The 19,444-nt window shown below is 38.4% G+C and overlaps 2 protein-coding genes across 9 annotated transcripts in view; both read right to left on the bottom strand.

Moving 5' to 3' along the window:
• The window catches only part of LOC132793008 (transient receptor potential cation channel trpm), a 60,067-nt gene that overhangs the window by 37,153 nt on the left and 3,470 nt on the right, over nucleotides 1–19,444 (bottom strand). For 5 of the 8 annotated variants that reach the window (XM_060802584.1, XM_060802582.1, XM_060802580.1 and 2 more), the window contains exons 1-2: nucleotides 2,515–2,607; nucleotides 1,510–1,778 (exon numbers count right to left, since the gene is read on the bottom strand). In XM_060802584.1, coding sequence (XP_060658567.1) covers nucleotides 1,510–1,557 — 48 coding nt within the window. In that variant the 5' untranslated portion in view covers nucleotides 1,558–1,778; nucleotides 2,515–2,607. Of the gene's footprint in view, nucleotides 1–1,509; nucleotides 1,779–2,514; nucleotides 2,664–19,444 lie in introns of those variants that run through there. The other 3 variants (XM_060802578.1, XM_060802577.1, XM_060802583.1) reach the window with 1 other exon arrangement.
• Nucleotides 8,009–9,652, bottom strand: LOC132792424 (NADH dehydrogenase [ubiquinone] flavoprotein 1, mitochondrial). Its single transcript, XM_060801802.1, has one exon. The coding sequence runs from the start codon at nucleotides 9,571–9,573 to the stop codon at nucleotides 8,074–8,076; it is 1,500 nt and encodes a 499-aa protein (XP_060657785.1). The 5' UTR covers nucleotides 9,574–9,652; the 3' UTR covers nucleotides 8,009–8,073.

The raw sequence follows: 19,444 nt of genomic DNA on the forward strand, positions 1-19,444 counted from the left end.
CAGATAAAAACTCACTCGAGCAGATAGTCAACTGAGCATAACAACAAATGAGAGAGCGACCAAACGCGTGAGAAAGGGAGAGAGGGAGTCAGTACAAATGCTCTGCAATGCGCTAAGTAACTTAGTCATGAATCGATCACAGCAATACATCTCTAATCATCTACACTGCTACTCAAAGTAATAAGAACGCAACAATTTGGCAAGATATAATCAACAAGTTATTTTAAATTTGTACATATTTAAATTTTAAATTTCTATTAAATTTTTGTTATTATTTTAATTAGAAAAGTTTACCGCGACAAAAAAATCGTAGGGTTTCAAATGTTGGCCAGTAGTGTAAATGCCAAAAATAAAAATTTTAAAAATATATAATTATCTTTCATAATTAATAACTCAGTAGATTATAAGAGCATTCTCTATTCGTTTACCTCAAGGCAACATCTGCTCGCGCTTGTTGTCTTGTTTAGTCACACGCTTGCTCACTCTCTCTCTCGCTCTTAATCTGTTGCTCTCTTTTTGCGATCGCTGAGAAAAAAAACTTCATTATAAAACTTTTGGACTTGTGGGCGCGCTCACAAAACTTTTAATGTACATCATAAAAGCCGGCAACTGTTATAATAATGTTGATATCATGACCCCCCACAACTTTAAGCAATTTAAAGTTCGTCTTGCAATTACTCATATTTCTTGTCCGGTGACGTCACAGCTGCAGCTCAGCGCAGATAAGCAGAAGCAGCAGCAGCGGGAGTCACTGATAAGAAAAGATAACCCAAAAGAGAAACAAAAAACTGTAAGAAAAAAAATATAGAACGCCCACGCGTTCAACAAATTGAGTGCATACTTTTAGGCTTACCATTTGGCATACTCTTAATAAATTGAATAAACGATCAACAGAATCAGAATCATACTTAATTACGATAATTAATATTTATTTTAAAAGCAATCTACGTATAAATATTTTTGATATGCAAGGCAGGCAGCCAACTAAGTACAAAAACGCAACTAAGCTACAATTCGCAAATAGTTTTTCTACTTAAAACTTTGATGCTGTTTCATTATAAAGTTGTTCAAGGCCAGTGCCAAAAAGTTGGGCAACCATAGATTGAAATAGTAGAAAAATAGCAAATATTTAACGTAAAGAAATGGAAAAAGCAAACGCTTTATAATTAAAGCGTTGACTTTTCCTTCATTTTTAATGTGATTAATTTTCTTTTTGCTTTCGCAACAAAGCAGTTTGGCAGTCAGTCAATGTAGCAGTTAGCGGAGAAAGATTCAGGAAGGAGTTAAGCGAAAAATAATAACATATGCGTTATATCATTTTATGGGGGAAGAAGATAGAAAGCTACTCGATAGATTGGATAGATTGAGGAAATTTTACAGATTTAGAGAAGAGAGGTTAAAAAGTAAGTATTTTTCTTCTTTTTTTCCTTTTTTTTTGATTGGTTGAGTTATTGTAATTTTGATTTATGTTATGTGATTGAGAGGTGTGAAGATTTTGATTGAACTTACCGGTTTTGCTTTGGGCTTCTGTTTGGCCAATCGTTTTGGTTTCAACATAGTCCGCTATGGACGCACAGGGACGCACACATACACAGAAGATATAGATATATATATGTATATTCGAAAAGAACGAAACCGATGAAGTAGAAACACACTCCAAAGTTCTGTCACGTTTGCTGTCGCAGTTGCAGTTGCTGTTGTTAATGATGATAACGCTGTCTAGTCAAGAATAATCCTGGCAATTTGATTTCTATTTAATGAGCACAATTCACAGGGTTCTTGCGAAGGGGAATGAAGAGGGCGAAAAAGAAAAATATAATTATGTTCGATAAACTATATTTTTTTGATTTCATTTTAAATACTATTTTAATCATGCATGCGTAAAACGTGCTCTCGAAACCATTTTGTGCAAAGCTTGCAAAATGCTTTAATTAAATACTAAAGACTCGGTGACATCAGCAAAAGCTTGTAAATAATATAATTGAATGACTGTTTTACCCTAAGATGTTTTGCTTTTAAAGCTTGTGCATATTAAAGCTTGTGTCATTCGCAACAATCCCCTCTGGCATGCAAGAAGACTTTAAGAGTGGAGCGAGCAGCAAAGCAAATGGAAGTGGAAGTTGAAGTGAAAGAAATGGAAAGGAAACGTAAGTAAAAATATTACATTTAAAACGCAACGCGTGGGCATGTTAATAATAAATGTACAAAACAAACAGAAAAGGACAAATAGAAAGCCCCCGGAACCTCCCAGCACCCAATTATGAATGACAAAAACACAAAAACACAGAAAACAGAAACAAAAAAAAAAAAAACTGAACGCAATGTAAATGAAGAGTGATTGCCTCATAGGATTTTAACCCTGGAAGGCATTATACCTAATGCATGATGCTATGCTAATTGTGTTTACTTAGGCAACAACATAAATAAATCTGTGAATTAAATATGCAGGAAAAAAAGAACACACACAGAGAGCAGAGCAGAGTTATGAAAACATTGAGGACATCGCGAACTTACCTTTACGATTTTCTTTACGGTAACAGGGCGCGAATATTGATGATAAACCTGGACATGATTCGATGTAAATTTCCCCAACATATGGAGCAATTTCGCTGGCAAACGGAGTTAAGTGCTTAAGATGCAGTTGGCTTCTCTTCCTAAGGCGCCTGTAATGAAAAAATAAAAACGAGACCCATAAAGAGTTAAAGCCAGAATGTTGCAAATATAACCCGTCCAATGTTGTACTAAAAATAAACAAGCAAAAAATAAAAAAAGGCTACACCCCAAAAATATTAACATTAAAATGCAAATGACTTTGTTAAATGTCGATTAACGTCTCGCGTTGCACAGTGTAAAATAAAACACTTGCCATGCAAATTGGGCCCGCAGCTACAGCTGTATATCTATGTATAGTCAACCGTCTGTGCTCTGCTGCCATGTTGAACCCATGTTGATAATAAAAGGACAACAAAACAAGAAAGCTACAGTCGGGTGTGCTCGACTGTGAGATATCCGTTATTCATTTTATATAAAAGCAAATCAGAGTGGTATAAATTTTAAAATTTACCAAATGAATATACCGCAAAATACTAAAAGGTATATTGATATAATACTAAATTCAAAATTTACCCTAGAGTGTAAAATATACCAGATTGACAGCGTAGTAATTAGGCGTTTGACAATACAAAAGTATTTCATTAATAACTTCTAACATTTGTATCTGATCTCATAAAAATTTTAAAGACTACAGTTATTATTGTAAGTACTAAAAATCGCTATTATAGCTTAAAAACTTCGATTGTTATTCGATAAAAATTGAATCAAACACGAACTTTCTTTATCACTTATAGTCTCTGAGATCTACGACGGACAGACGGACATGTCTATATCGTCTCGGCTGTTGACGCTGATCATATGTATATACTTTATGTGTTCGAAGATGGCTTCTTCTGCCAGTTACATACATTTTTTGTCAGCCCAAAGTTATAATACCCTTCTACCCTAAGGGTAACGGGTATAAAAAGATATGTGAAATGTTGTTGCCCGCCCGCATTCGCTTGCAACGAAGGCGACAGCAAATGTGCTAGACTGACACATGGCCAGTCGCTAGCTCAAGTTGCCCACGCATAGCTTCATTTGCAGTAAGTGGAATACAAAGACAAATACATTGAGACACAGTCAGCGAAAGAAGAAAACTGAGATGTGGGGCAGAGAGATGCTGTGAGAGTTCGCGCAAGGCCAAGAAACAAGAAAACAAGACGCGACAAATGTTGCTCCCTCCGAATGCCGCTGAAATTTGAAATAAAAGAAATATTCGCAGTGACAGCAGCAACAGCAACAGCAAGCAGTAAAAGTTATGCCAAGCATTTCAACAGCTTAGCTTGAATCACAAGCGCCACAATACAGAGTGCAAGAAACAAACAAGTGGAACATCAAATAAAACAAAAAACAAAAAAACCCTCAAAATGTAACTGACTAAAGGGATGCCCTGGCAGTAGTCAACACCTAGGAAGCAGAAACACTTAAACCATAGCAATTTTTAATTATAACGACTTTAAAATTACCCATTCTTTACCTTTGTATTATAATCTAATTTTACACATGTCAGTTTAAATTTGCAGACTCTGGCTCTTCTCTCAGACGAACGCACACAGAAAACTGACAGAAGGTAATCACTGACAAATGCTGCCCCGCTGCTGTCAATCAAAAAACACACTAAAATACACACAAAGGTCAGTCAGACTGCTTACTGCATACCCAATCTCTCAAGCAGCTTGGCGGCAGGGTATGAAAAGCAAAGAAAACGTGTAACGTGAAAGAAAATGCCAAGTTTTTCGTATGTTATTTTTGTTGTAGCTGTTGCCGCCGACGCCGCCGCCGCCGCCGCTGAGCTGCCTTAATTTGCGGAATTCAAGAAATTCGCTTTCATTTGAGATTATGTGCGTATTATAATCCACTGGCCATGCGACTCAAGGATATGCTCACAGAAGTCAGAGTACAGACTCTCATTCTTTTATTCTCCCCACAGCTCAGTATCAAGCCAAAATCAATACTTAAATACGCCTCAGGAGCAGCGAACGTATGTGATTAACTTTTGTGCAGTCAGTTAGGCACAAAATTAAGATAACAGCCCATTAAATTTATGCATGAACAAAAGACATTTTAATATTGTGCAGACACGTACTCGTCGTCGTCGTCGTCGGCTGTCGTTATTTTGGATAACTAAGTTTTGTGCCTTTTCTTTTCTCTCTACTCTAATGATTGCTCAAAGTTCTAATTTGACTTTAATAAGCAATTGCGTGCCCGTCGATGTGTGAGGCACAAAACTGAGAGTCTCAAGCAGAGATAAAATAAGCAATAAGCAGAGATACTCAACGTTCATCCTGGCATTGAGCCTGAGCTTATGCTGCGCTGTAAAGTATGCTACACTTTTTCACAGGTGGTTGTTACTCGCACTTGAATCGAAACCAAAATTCTAACTGTCGCTGCATGACACATATTTTATACGCCGTGCAACTGAAAGCCATTATGTGGCAATTGTATTATTCAAATTCGCTTTACGAAAACTTAATACATCATTCAACGCGTTGCTCAAATACCGCATCAAAGCAACAAAAGTGCCGCTAGCGAACCATGAACAACCTCTCACAACGAACCTCAAGCCGACCTCTCCTTGTCAACTAGCTAGTTCAACTTAAAGGTAACTTATAAAGAAACTTTCGAACTTTGCAGTGCTGCTTCTTCTTCTTATGTAGCACTTTCATCGGCAATTTCGCAATGCAATGTCGCAACCTCAGTTTCAGTGATTGACGACAACGACGACGCCGATGCCTGGCTGCCTGCGGGTGAGTAGTTAGCACAATCAGTCAGTCAGCCAACAATAACGCGCGTAAAAGGACATGAAAGGAGCAGAAAAGCAGTAGCCGAGTGTGAAATTCATATATTATATAAAGAGTATAGTGATGGTTGCGTACTCACAAGCCCGCATTTACGTCACGTTTTTTACAGATTTCTCACTTTAGTTGTCTAACCGTGGTCATGATGTGTGTGTGATGGGGTAAAAACAGTGTTTTCAACTCAGCTATTTTCCGGTTAGATTTCTATGGATTTCAAGTGCTTCAGCCGTAACGAATTTTAAAGTATTTTTCGTATTTTTTAAAGATTTGGGGGTTGGAAAAGTTTAGAAGTTTAGAAATTTTCGGATGGGGGTATGTGTAACTTCTTTTTAGAAGAGTGCAAAAATGTGTCCTTTAGATTGTATTTTTATGAGGAAACCTTTAATTTTTAACTTTTAAGATAGGTGGGAATTTAACTCTTATTCCCAAACGTTAGATTCTTGCCATATATTTCATTGACATAAATTATGTTAACTTACTCTCTAGCTATTATGCTTTAAAGTTCGGAAGGTTCAATTATCTAACAATTATTAGTTCATAGTCTAAAATCATCAACAGAAAAGTAGCTGCTACAAAAATAAGGTTAAGAACTTCTTATAACCATTTAAACAATTCAAATTACCACCCAAACCTATTCCATTAAAATAATAATTGTCTTATTTTTCCTTCTAATTTTAGGCACATTCTAGCCTTTTTTTGGTTGTTTGTTTTATGCTTCTTTTGTGCAATTAGTTGGCAACACTAAGGCAAGACTGACAATCAGTCAGAGAAGATAGACAGGACACAGTTGGAGGCAACATCTGAGTTGAGTTTGAGCCACAAAACGTCATCAACTGTCAAGTGTGCTCAGCTGTCTGTATGAATGAATTCGTAATTGAGATAAGACTTCAGCTTCTCATGAAAAATGAGCCGAACCAATTGTCAACTACAATACACATGCCCTAGACACACACTTTCACACACACACACACACACACACACAAACGCACCAACAAAGAAGAGGTCGTAAGAGTGATGTGTAGTTTTTATAGCTGGTTGGTCAAAAGCGCTTAGCAGCAAATTAGCAGTGGCAAACAAAAAAAAAGGTCAATGGTAATGGATGTGTACTGCTGTCGAAACCTGATTACATATTGACCTAAACCAGCTGGCCAACAAGAAGGATAAAAGTCCAACAGAGACAGAGGCAGAGAGAAAAGTAGAAACACAGTCTCGTTGTGTGTTTATCGTTTAGCTGCAGACAAATGGCTTAGTGTTTGTTTCAGCCCAACAAAGCATCCTTCAGCATTGCGATACTTTCATAATAGTACTTCACTTGAATTTCACATTTGTGCTCTTCCTTCTCCCCACATCCTGTTAAATATCCTGTTCTGCTAATGAACTATCGCCAGTGGCAATATGGAAAACAGGAAACTTCATTTAAAGCCATTAAAATAAAAGAGGTTATGGCAGGTAATCGATTACACGCAAAATCACTGAACACTCAAAAATTCATCAAAAGGATTATTAAATATAGGTTTAATTGATGTCCTGCAGCACTTTTTCACCTTTTTTAAACCTGTTTGCCTTTGTAAGAGCTCTATTAAGTTTATCGAAAGTGAAATGTGAATGAAAGTTTTGCAGTTAGAACAAGTAGTAAAACTACAGTCAAGTGTGTTCGAGATACCTGTTGTCTATTCCTGGTATTATTCTTAAAATATACCGAATTAATATACCAAACTACTGCAATGTACTTAAAGCTATATTTGGTATATCGATATGGTATTGTACTCAAAATATGCACACAAACGCTAAAATATACTGACGCTTATATTTGGTATATTGTAAGACTAGATATAAGCTGCCGCTTTCGTCACGCATTATTCTTGAAATATACTATATTAATATACTTAAAAATAATAAAATATACTGACTAGACCATTCTTAAAGTAAACCAAATTAATGCTAAAATATACTGATGATAACATTTGGTATATTGAAAAACCAGATAGAAGCAACCATTTTTGCCGTTCAAATAAAATTAGTTCTTAAATATCTTCTACAATTTGTATATACTCCTTGATAACGAGTATAAAAATTCATTGCCAATTATTATATCAGTTACCACAAAAATAGTTATATCGTAATAAAATTGCACTCACACTTAAATCAATCTAAATGCAATCTGCATAACAATGACTTTGAGAATTACACAGTTAAACTCTTGTGAACAGGTCTCTTAGTGTCACCACTTGACTCTAGCATTCTTCATGGCTGTTTTTTCAAATAGTTTCGTTCAACCCAGTGTGATAATAGCGCATTCATTGAGCACAAATACGCTATAAAACTCTGGCAAACTAACGAGAAGCGACAAGAGCAAGCAAGAATGGCAAAGGATATCAACGACAGCTTGAGTCTTCGAGTAGCCATTTAACAGAAACTCACACAGGCATCATCCTTGCCCCTGGCTGACGGCTGCCTGAGTGACTGGCTGTTTGTCTGTCATTTCCGTCAATGGCACGTGTGACATTCAAATGCCAGGAAGTCGCAGAAAATGCGGCCAAGGATACACGCTAGCTGACTGGCTCACTGGCTGGCTAACAAAACAGGTGCCCTGTGTTATGCTCATCCAATCAATATGCAATTCAAATTCAATTTATTGGGCAAACAAACAGACACTCACACATACTCAGAGTCAGAACTGTCAACAATTTGATCCATACTCCAGAATACGCTGTTCGATAAGTGGACAAAATTGCTGAATCAAACCTACAGCAACATTCGCCTGTGACTCGGCCAAGGCACAAATGCAGCTGCCACCACGCATCTTCTGTTGAATCGTGTCCACAAACTGAATCATATGCGGATGCGATTCTCCCTTGCTAAAGCTCTTAAAGATCTCGGGCAACCAAATGGCACCATCCCGACACGGCGTGCACTGTTTGCACGTCTGCTTCATGTAGAACTCGATGGAACGCTGCATCACGAGCAACGGATCACAATCCTGACAGACGACAATGATGCCGCCGGTGCCCAAGCTGCTATTAATCGACTGCAAGCAATCGAAATCCAATAGCACATCGTCGGCAGAACATTGACCCACAAATGGGGTGGACAAACCACCCGGAAAGACGCCCAATAGATTGCTCCAACCGCCGCAAACGCCGCCGGCATGCATCTCAATCACATCACGCAACGGCATCGACATTTCCTCCTCCACGGTGCACGGATTCACAACATGTCCGCTGATATTGAATATTTTCGTACCCGAATTCGAATTTCTGCCCAAGCCTGTCCACCACTTGGCGCCACGTCGCAAGATGGTTGGCACCACAGCCACACTCTCGGCATTCAGCACCACCGAGGGATGATCAAAGTAACCCTTCTCGTGCAGATATGGCGGACGACGTCGTGGTCTGCCCATCTTGCCCATCAGACAATTGACGAGCGCTGTCTCCTCGCCGGTCAAATAACGATCGCCGCGCTGCATCATCATGTCAAACTTGATGCCAGTGTCACAGGCATTGCAACCGAGCAAACCGTAACGATACGCCTCGGCAATGGCAAACTGCAGGTTGCATGCCTCATTGTAGAAACGATTGCGCACATACACGATGCACTTCTCACAGCCCATGGTGAAGCCAGCCAACAAGGCGCCTTCGATGATTTTATGCGGCTCATGACGCAGTATCTCGCGATCTTTGCAAGTGCCCGGCTCACCTTCGGCACAATTGATAATAATCACTTTATTGTCGGCCTTGACGCTCTTCAAATAATTCCATTTGGTGGCTGAAAAGTAGCCAGCGCCACCGCGTCCACGCAATCCACTGCGCTTCACCTCGTCGTGTATCCAATCGGGACCCATCTCGAGCAGATCTGCTGTGCGATACCAATCGCCACGTTTGCAGGCGCCCTTGAGACGCCAATCGTGGCGTCCGTAGAGATTTTGAAAGAGGCGATCGCAATCTTTGAGTGGTCCAAATTCGGTTTTCGTATTCGTTAGCATGCCCTCGGGAGGAGCATTTTTCTTTACCGCATCTTTCTTCTCAGGCGCAGCTGCAGCTGCTGGTGTCTTCGCATCCTTCGGAGGAGTTTTTGGGGCATCCTTGGCAGGTGTCTTTGGGACATCCTTGGGTGGTGTCTTGCTTGCATTCCTTGTCACGGTGCGCAAGAGAGGCAATCCCCTCAGAAAGTGTGTAAGCATTTTGTGTAAATGAAAAACTAATATATACTTGTGTCTAGTCAACCGACTACTAAATCAAATAATTTCAATAACACCAACTGATTTGTAACGCATTTCTATAAATTATTTAAATTGGAAGCAATTGCTTAAGTTTACTGTGATTTATCTAGAATTTTTTACGTATTTCCAGGTGCAGCATTTTCACTTATTATAATTAAAATTTTGCTGCTTTTGTATATATTGTTTCAACCCGAGCATAATTCACCACTAATCCTTTTCAAAATGGAAACAAGCAAACGCAGTCAAAAATTAATGGCCATAGAACAAAATTAAATTCATTGAAAGCCAGCAGGAAAAAAATTTGTGTAGCGAAGAATGAAAATGAAAAGAAAATGTATTTTTTTCTTTTTGTATTATTATACGTATATCCGAAAGGTGCGCATAAAGCAGACGACGACAAATTGAAGCCATTGCGTCTAATGCTCGACAAATGCTGCAAAAGTTCTCGAGCTCACCCACACACACACACACACACATGCACACACTCACACTCACTCCCACACAATAGCCCACGCAGTTATCGTGCTGTGAAAAAGTATACGAGTACGTATACGTAATATTATCTGAATCGACATTTGCTGTGCGCACTGCGAGCATACAACGGACAATCTCAACAATTTTTGTAGCAGCAGCCGGGTAACTACAACAGCAACAATAACTCGAACTCGAAGCTCATTTAATTTATGCGCCCATGCGAAGAAGACTTTAATATTATGTAGCACAAAAGGCAGCTCCAATGGTAGAGTGAAAGACGAAGAACAAGAACAACTCAAGCAGGAACAAGGCTATCGCATGTGTCACTGCCAGGTGCAGAAACAGCAGGCAGCAAGCAGCCACATGCCCCATGCCCCATGCCCCACGGCCCCCTAACGATGCTCAATTAGTCGACATTGTCGTGTTGCATTATGGCGCCACCTTCGCATTTAGATTGTCTGTTCCATCCCCCTTAATGAATTGCACAACTTTAAAAATACGTTTTTTTGTTGCATATTTCTCGCTCTAAGTGCTCAGTGCAGCAATTATGCTTTCCCTCGCAGCTGCAACGGCGGCAAGTTCATTATCATAATGGGGCAAATGCCGCATGACTCGACCACCAGCAGCAACAGCAACAGCAAAATCAGCAGCAGCTGTTGCAACTCTGAAGACTGTCGCATGCAATTAAACAAGATTTTGAACTGATTAAGCAAACCGCAAGACGCAAGTTGATATGCACCTGGCAAATTTGGCCACCGCAAGCTTTTGGCTCTCAAGTACCCTTAACAAGTACACACAAGTTCAATAAACTGCCGTGCGAAAATGTATTGTGTACAATTTACAATGTTGGTTGTCTGCGTCGTTTATTTATGGTCTATGGTATATTATTGTTGTGTGTTGTCCCAGTTGGACGCATGCTGTTTACTTTATGTGCCCATTTGTTTGGCTTTTTCTGATTTCATTATTATTATGGCTGGCATAAAAAATTACGTTGCATACTTTCGTGCGCCGCGCCATGACCGTGACAGCGAAAACAACACGGAAAGTGGCACAGTGCACGACCGTAATGCACACAGATTAAGTCTAATGGAGTGGCCTCTCGCTTCTTGCCTTTCTCCTTTTTCCGCTCATCTCCCTTTTGCACTAAAAATGCGGCTTATTCGCTGCGAGTAGCTCAAGATTAAGATGTCCTGCTATGCATTTATTTCCAACTATTTCGACCATTGTTCAACTCGGGGCAAATAAGGCTTAAATTTAATGGAATTCCGACAAGGTTGAAACAACATGTTTTGTGTTTTGTGTTTCGTATTTCGTATTTTGTGCTTTTTGCTCGTTGTCGATCATAATCACACGATTTATTTATAAAATGTGTTGTGTATTGATTTTATTCGTGTTGTCGCAACACGAAGCGGTTAATGGCCAGCCATTTGGCCAATGGCAATGCAGATGTGGATAACAATGCCCGCAGCCATAATGTCACATGCAATTAACGCAAAGCTTATCGCTAAATAAACCTAGCTAAAAGCTAATGACACACACAAACACTACGCTAGCTGATGACAATTTGAATGAACAGCAGCACACGGATTCGGAGAAGGAGAAACAAAACTAATGTGCTAAGCAGCTGCGTCTTTGGCGAAAAAGGTTTGCCTATAAATAGCAAACAGCAATAATGAAACGATTTGTCTGCATTAACGGCACGTTTTCTAAACACTCACACACTTTGGCCGTGTTAAACAGCTACAAAAGGCGTCAGCTGAACAGCAATCAATAAACGCCAGAACAGGCGAAGCAACAGCAGCAGCACCTCAAGGACCCTGCACATTGTACCGCCAAGTGGCGAAAGTTAGCTAATTTGCATATGCAGCACACACATGACAATGTGCAGGAACGTGAAGTACTCGCAGCAGAGACGAGCAACAACTCAACCACAACAACAACTACAACAATAAACTGTCTGTCTGTGACCCCCGACCCCAAACAATTTGCCCAGCTGTCACAGAGTAGCTGCCGCAGACTGAAGTTATTGTTGTGAACGTGGCAGCTGCACAGTTAGTCACACACTCTGTGTGTGTGTGTATGTGTGTGTGGTTGTGGTGCAACAGCACTAAGTGTCTCCAGGGTTGCGACGTTGTGGCCGCAAAACTGTTGCAATGCGTTTGCTGGCCAGCTGACGATTGACTTTGTTGGCCGCTGTTTATCGCCACAGTTTGACAAGCACTGGCAAAACTAAGCTCTTCAAAAGTGTTACAAATTTGTTGTAGCATGCTTTCGCGCGCAGCAAATTATAATTACTGAAAAAGAAAACAATCATAAAAAGAGTGGAAAACTAAGAGAAAGCCAAACACACAAAAAATGGGAAAAAAATAACAAAGCTCCACAAGGTTTAACAGTTTTGCAATCTCAGTTATGAAAGCCCGCAGGTAAAGAGCGTTAAATTCGCATTCACGCAGAGTCGCGCACACCTACAAATATGTGTGTGTGGTGTGTGTGTGTATATGCGAGTGTAATATGCAAGTTGTTGGAGAGCCATAAACAAAACTGAAAGTATTTATAACATGCAAACACGCGGCGCATTGGATCGACACCGAGACCGAGACCGAGACTGGACCTGGTCCCCTAGTCGGTTCTGGCCTGGCCAACTCATGGTCATTTGCATATGGCCAACTCACAGTTACACACATACAACCACAAAGTAAACGGGAATGGGCACAGCGCTGACATTAAGAGTCATGCAAGTTAATCACGTGGCATGAAAAGTCACGCACACACACTCTAGCACACACACAAATGGACGTGCAACATAGCTGACCTCCGGCTGCTGCAGCTGCCCCATAGATACGCCCTTACAACGCCTTACAAAAAAAAAAGAAAAAACATAAAATAAGAAAGAAAGCTACAGGCTAGCGTACTCGACTGCGAAGTACCCGCTTTCCAATTTCTGTTAAGTTAAAGTAGATGATTAATTTTATACTGAAAAGTACTAAAATATACTACAAAATAGATACGTATAAGGGGGACAGCGGCATGTAGAAGCAATCAAAATATACTAAAAGATATAAGCGGTATAGTACTACATTTCAAATATACTATAGAGAACAAAATATACCAGATAGTCCACTAACCCTATAAAAATTCGACCTCTTAGCCAGTTTTTGCCGCATACAATTATTTTTTAAATACTTTACTACACTTGAGATCAGCTGTTGATGCTGATCAAAATCAAGATGCCACTTTCGCTTTAATACAGACATTTCCTGTCGGCACAAAGATATAATACCCTTTTGCCCTATAGCTAGTGGGTGAAAAAACACACATAAAACAAGAGGAAAACATGCGAATACAAGTGTAATATGGCGCACGAAACTGCAACAAACGAAATGAAAATGAAAATGAATCTCAAAACTGCGGCTGGCAAGGCTTTTGAAGGTTGCCCAAAAAACAATAACGAAAAACATTGCCAAAAAAACATCAAATGAATGAAAATGAAATGATTGCCAAATTGTATATTATATTCCACACATTGTTTTATCTTTTCTTGTTTTCTTTTGTTCTCTTTACAACATGTGCACTTGTAATTATCGGATTTTCTAATAAAGTGTATCTACACATATGGGCGCCTACTATCTTATTAAGTAACAGACTATCTTATAATATTTGTTAAATCAAACCCAAATTGCTTTCACAATAAATGCAAATGACATTCAACTATCTAAATATTTTGGAAAAAAGTCAAAATTGAAATGCAAAGAAAATAGAAATGCAAATGGCATATTTTTGTATGCGGTTTTTCCAGCCGCTCCAAACGAAGTTTGGTGTCTGCTTTCTCGCTTGTTGTGGGGCACGTGCATAAATAAATTCCCAAAAAAAATTTAATTTGACCTGATTCGCTTGCACTGGCAATGTCAGGTCGACGACTATAAAATAAGACGTTGTCAGCCATGTCCTTTATACCCTGTTTACAAAGTGCAAAGCAGTAATATAAGCTATTCATTTCAACTAACTTTTGGGTGTCTTTTGCCAAGTCAGAAAATTCTACAGAGTATTCTAGGTGCCAGCAGTGAATTCGGTGCAATGTTCGTTGCTTTTCACAATCTTGTGGTAAATAGAAAAGTTTGGCACTTTTTGGCCAAAACGAGCACGTAACTGGGCTGCAAACTTCTTGTGTTTCTTGTTTTCTGAACAACACAGAAAAAAAGAAAAAAAGGAGAAAAGAAGAGAGAATTTTTCACATTTGGGCTTTGCTTTGCTGACTTTGCCGTGACAACTGCTTAATGGGTGTGTACAATCCAAAACTTCACGTGGAGAGTTGAGTGACGTAATGCTTTAAGCCGGTTTGGTCAAAACTAAGCTGCTTAACAAAAAATGTTTGTGTGTGTGTGTGTGTGTCTGTGCAAATATTCAATTGTAAACCAGGCGCACAATTTAAAAAAAAAACAACAAGGAATGCAAAGATCTTTTTGAACTTTGTGTAGCTTTGATGAATTCCATTTGAATGTTAAGTTGCAATAACACGAGAATTAATTTCATATACTCCGTATGTATTTCCGCAACACTAACGCATCACACAGGGGGGCAAGCATAGCAAACGATACCCAAAGGGGCAGACAAAACCAGACCCCAAAACACAAAGAGCCAATTTGCCCACTTGGCCATTCACAAAACACAAAACAGAAACGAAAAGTGGGTGGTGGGACAGTTAAATGGTCGGTTCGGTTACTGTTTGGCATGAGTCAACAATACACGAGGATTTGCACTCATATTTACAACAGATATTCAGAGCCTCGAAATGTTTTATAAGCACAAACACGAGTGGGGCAAACAAAAAAAAAAAAAAAGAGAAGCCATTACAAAATATGTTTGTGTTTCATTAAAAATTTAAGACTCGCCTCTGCGAAAGGTATTAAAAAAAATGAATGTGCAAAATCAAGACTCGTGTTTATGACATGCGACAAATTTTGTTTTAAAGCGCATCGAAAAGCGATGAAGTTGTAAACATTTTGCGCTAGCAAATGTCGTAAATGTATAGAGAGTATAAACGTGCCCAAGCCGCTCATAAATTGTTAATTCACACAAAGTTCTTTAGTAGCAGAAAGCATCTATCTTAACAATGGCAGCTGCAAAAATGTGCGTATCAAGCCGCAATTTAATGTATGACTGCGATAATCGCATTTTTGTGGCCAGATCCAAAAATTTATAGTATACTTTTGGGGGCGCCTATGTCAACATGTTGCCATGAAATTCACTTTCGGTTTTTGGCCTTCAGCTGTCGCATGCATTTTGGCACACATTTTGGCTGCAGCTCAAAATCAATACAAGCGTTAGAAGACGTAGGCAAACATTTGGCTAATAAGATGCCAATGAAAAACTTGCAGTTGCCATCAAACTGTAAGTATGTACATGACCAAGCAAACATGTGGCTACGAATGGGGTAACGAGCTTGAACCATCTGCAGTATATGACTGGCAATAATACAGAACAGACAGAAGATGTTGTCACACAAATTGTGTGTGCGTGTTTGTGTGTTGTCCTTCGGACAGATACAAATGCAGCCACCAGCTCACTCTCTCTCGCTCTCTCTATTGTGTTCATTAACGTCATTTGGGCATCAATATTTATGGGGTTCGTATTTATTGTGGAAACGAAACTGATACTAGTCCCCAAAAATGGGAGGCTGAATCCTAGTGGGTTTATTGGCATTTGATGTTATTGTGTGCGGTCAGCAGTGCGTATACTTAATATGCAAATATCACACAATCGAATTACGGCAGCCCGACCACCCCCGCATTTTCAAATATTGCCATGTCACTCGCAATTTGGCATCAACTTAACGCACATCAATTCGTTAATTTATTTACAATTTTCATATGATCCAAGTAAAAGGCTTTGAGCGAGCCTCAATTGCCATAATTAACTAATATTTATTTATCATGTGAACGCTTGGGCATTTTAACATTAAACAATCTGTTTTTATTGCCTCTGGGCCATAAACAGCAGTTTTACAACACATTCTCTCGTCGCTTATCGCCAACATTTCATAGCAGCAGTAGCAGCAGTTGAATCTGATTTTTGCAGTTGCATTTAAGTATTCAATTTGAAATCATGACTATGCAATTGGCCATGCATCAACAAATTTCTGCGAAGCACTTACAACATTTTCGGATGGAAAGTGAAATTTTTCGTTTACGTTTTTACTCGAACATATATCACAATTTTCTCACTCATCGCTGTCAGCAGCGCTGTGCAATAAATTTGTTTTATTGCGCATACGCCGTGTGATCATACTTTGTTGACTGAGAATAAATTCAAATTTGATGAATTTTGCAAACAACTTAGTATACATATTATAGATGTGCATAAGTTATGTAGTTGTAAACATTTCAAGTTTTTGCGAACTTCTCCCAAAAGTTTTAAATGCTGAACTACTCTCGTATAAACACAAACAGAATGAAACAGTTTTAATTGCGGCTTGCTGTGACGCAAGGCGAAAATATCTTATTATTTTTCGAGTTTTATCTAAATCACAAAATACTGACTTTAGCTGACATTCAAAACGTGTGTACCTTGAAAAATTTCTATGTTTGCCCTGTCAGCTGCCGCTTAGCTTAGCTGTTCGCTGTTCTTCTCATGACGCTGACGTCGCGCCCTGTTCTTTCTCCTTCCAGTTTGTCTGTCTATTTGTTTGTCTGTCTGACTGTCTGTCTGTGTGTTTGTTTTTATTGCGCCTTGTTGTCGACTAGTAGTTGTCGACGTAGTCGTCGTCGTCGTCGTCGTTGTCGTCTCAAGTTTATCAGCTTGCATAGCAATGAGGCAAACGATATGAAAATGCGTGTGTTCTTTTTTGCTTCTTTGCTTTTCGAGCCAATACACTTGACTGCAAAATGCAGTGCACTGTCCTCGAGTAGAGCTTTTATGGCGTGACGGCGGCATTAAATTCTTATGACAGCTTCTTCGAAATGCAATCAAAAAATATATCGCAAAAAACCCAGAGAATATTGACAACTTGAAAAATCCAGAGCAATGTTTTATTAATACCCCAAAAAGTGGAGTTCTTGCTAAAATTTTACTTAACTTGGCTTAATGCTAGCAACATAAGCGTGTTGAATTTGTGACAATGACGTGAGCTGGCCACTTGAATAGAATAAACGCCCACACACATACACACACACATACGCATACACCTATACTTAAGCACAACATAAGCTGCAGATGTTTGTTTTACGTGGCTTGCTGACTGAGAGAGTAAGAGTAAGAGAAAGTGAGAGAGTGAGGGATTCTATATTTGAGCTTAGTCGTATGTGGGAGTATACGAGTTTGTCTTGCGGCTTTGTCAGTATTCTGCTGCTTCTTCTTCTTCTTCGTCTTCTGCTTCTTCTTCTTGTCGTCGTCTATTGCATTAAGTTGATTTCGCGCTTCAATGGATTTTGTTGCTGCCACAACTGTGACTTTGGTTTTTGGCTCCGAGGATTTGAGGACTCGCTAGCTAAGCCACTTTTATACGCTCAATCAAATGCTTTTCGCCTTTCGCATTGTGAAAGTAAACTAGAATATATATATTTTATATTATTTATATACGAAAATTAGTGTCGAAACTCAATCGAACGTTAATAATTTGGCCAGTTTCAGCACACACACATACGCACAAAAAATCGTATTTTTTAGGCTCTGCGTTATATATATATATATATATATATATGTGTGCATGTATTTTTATATATTGACAAAAGAGGATTCTGATGAGACTGGAATTCATAATTAATTGACAGTTTGCTTTTTGAGAGGACTTTTCATGGAAAAATGTTGCTCAACGACCTTTGTAATAATGAAAACTAATTAACTTGCCCAACAACAAACATTAATATAAATCTGAGAGCAATATAATAAAGTTCCTTAAACAGCGACCCACCCACATGCCATCAACAGCAACACAGCAACAGCAACAGCCACAGCGGCAGCATCTGATAAAAGTCAAAGGGCAAACTAAATTAACTCAAAAGAAATTTTTTGGTTGTTACTTTGTGTACTTTGTGCACTTTCTAAACCAATTAAAATCCTTTCAAAGTATTGATTGAGGCAAGTTCCTTAAATTCTACGAAATCAACGTTCCTTACACTTTCGCCTCACAAAGGCCTAAAAGTGTTCTTTTCCTTTCTATTATTATTTTTTTTGTTGCTTTTTGTTGCTGTTTGTTGACATGATTTAAAGTTATTGTATGCATGATTTGGGCTACCAATAAGCAAAGCCACCAGACTGGCTGAATGAATGAATGAATGGCTGGGCGTGCACAATGAATACGAAAAAAGGCCCAAACAGACGAGAAGTTTTTCAACAAGCAGCTGAAGCAGCAGCGTCTTAACAAGTCCCACACATACACTATACACACAATGGCTAATTTATGCAAATATTTTCAAAAGGACCTTGAGCACAGTCGTCTGCAAAGTTTGTGCGCCTTCAAGTAGGCAACACTAAATCACATACGCAAGTCGTTTGTTAAAACTCTACGAGTGTAAATCTTGACAGAACTGCAAACAAAATTTGAATATTAAAATGAATTGTCAAGGCTTTGATTTTCATTTCCAAAATCGCCGTTTCATTTTTTGTTCTCCCTTAAGCGTAACACAAAAGTGTTGTCAAAATAATATTTGAAAGTGTCAAAACATATTTTATTAACATCAATGCTAAATTCCTTGCTTCAATGTTATTTTTGTCCATAGAAAATACATGACAATTGTAAAAGAATTAAATGAACAGAATTTAAATTGTCGTTCACATTTTATTAGCTTAAATTAAATGTAGAAAGTAGAAGAGAAAGTCATATTTTGATTTAAAGCTTGCTCTGTATTGCCTAAAATTTCAAATTTTTATATAAACTTGCATTGAATAACTGCAAATATGCTAATTTGAATGAATTTTGAAGCTTAAACTTAACTTGCTTTTAAATTAAATTTTAAAGTTTTATGCATTTTTAATAAACTTCAATAGATTAAACTTAAAAACTGCAAAAATTCTGAGTTAAATGCATTCAATTTTTTACTTACATTTCGCTTTAAAATTCACTTTAAGCTTTTTAGCTTGCTCTAAACTATCAAAAATATTTCTTCATTTTTAACTTGAATGCATTTTATTAGAAAAGCAGAAAGGCTCTAAATGAAATGCATTTCATTTTTTTATCTATATTTTAGTTGATGGTAAAATATAAAGTAACTGCATAGCTATCAATTAAATTTTAATATTTAAATACCTTTTAGTCAAGCTGAATAATGACTGTTTTCTATAGAAAAACTAAAAAGAACTAATAAAATTTGTTGTTTAGATTTTTCTTGCTTTAAAATTGACTTTTTAGGCATTATTGCAACTA

This window comes from Drosophila nasuta, chromosome 3 (assembly GCF_023558535.2).
Source record: "Drosophila nasuta strain 15112-1781.00 chromosome 3, ASM2355853v1, whole genome shotgun sequence".
NCBI classification, from domain to species: Eukaryota; Metazoa; Arthropoda; class Insecta; order Diptera; family Drosophilidae; genus Drosophila; species Drosophila nasuta.

Coding starts and splice junctions, on each gene's coding strand:
- LOC132792424 (XM_060801802.1), bottom strand. CDS start 9,573: ATGCTTACACACTTTCTGAGGGGATTGCCTCTCTTGCGCACCGTGACA.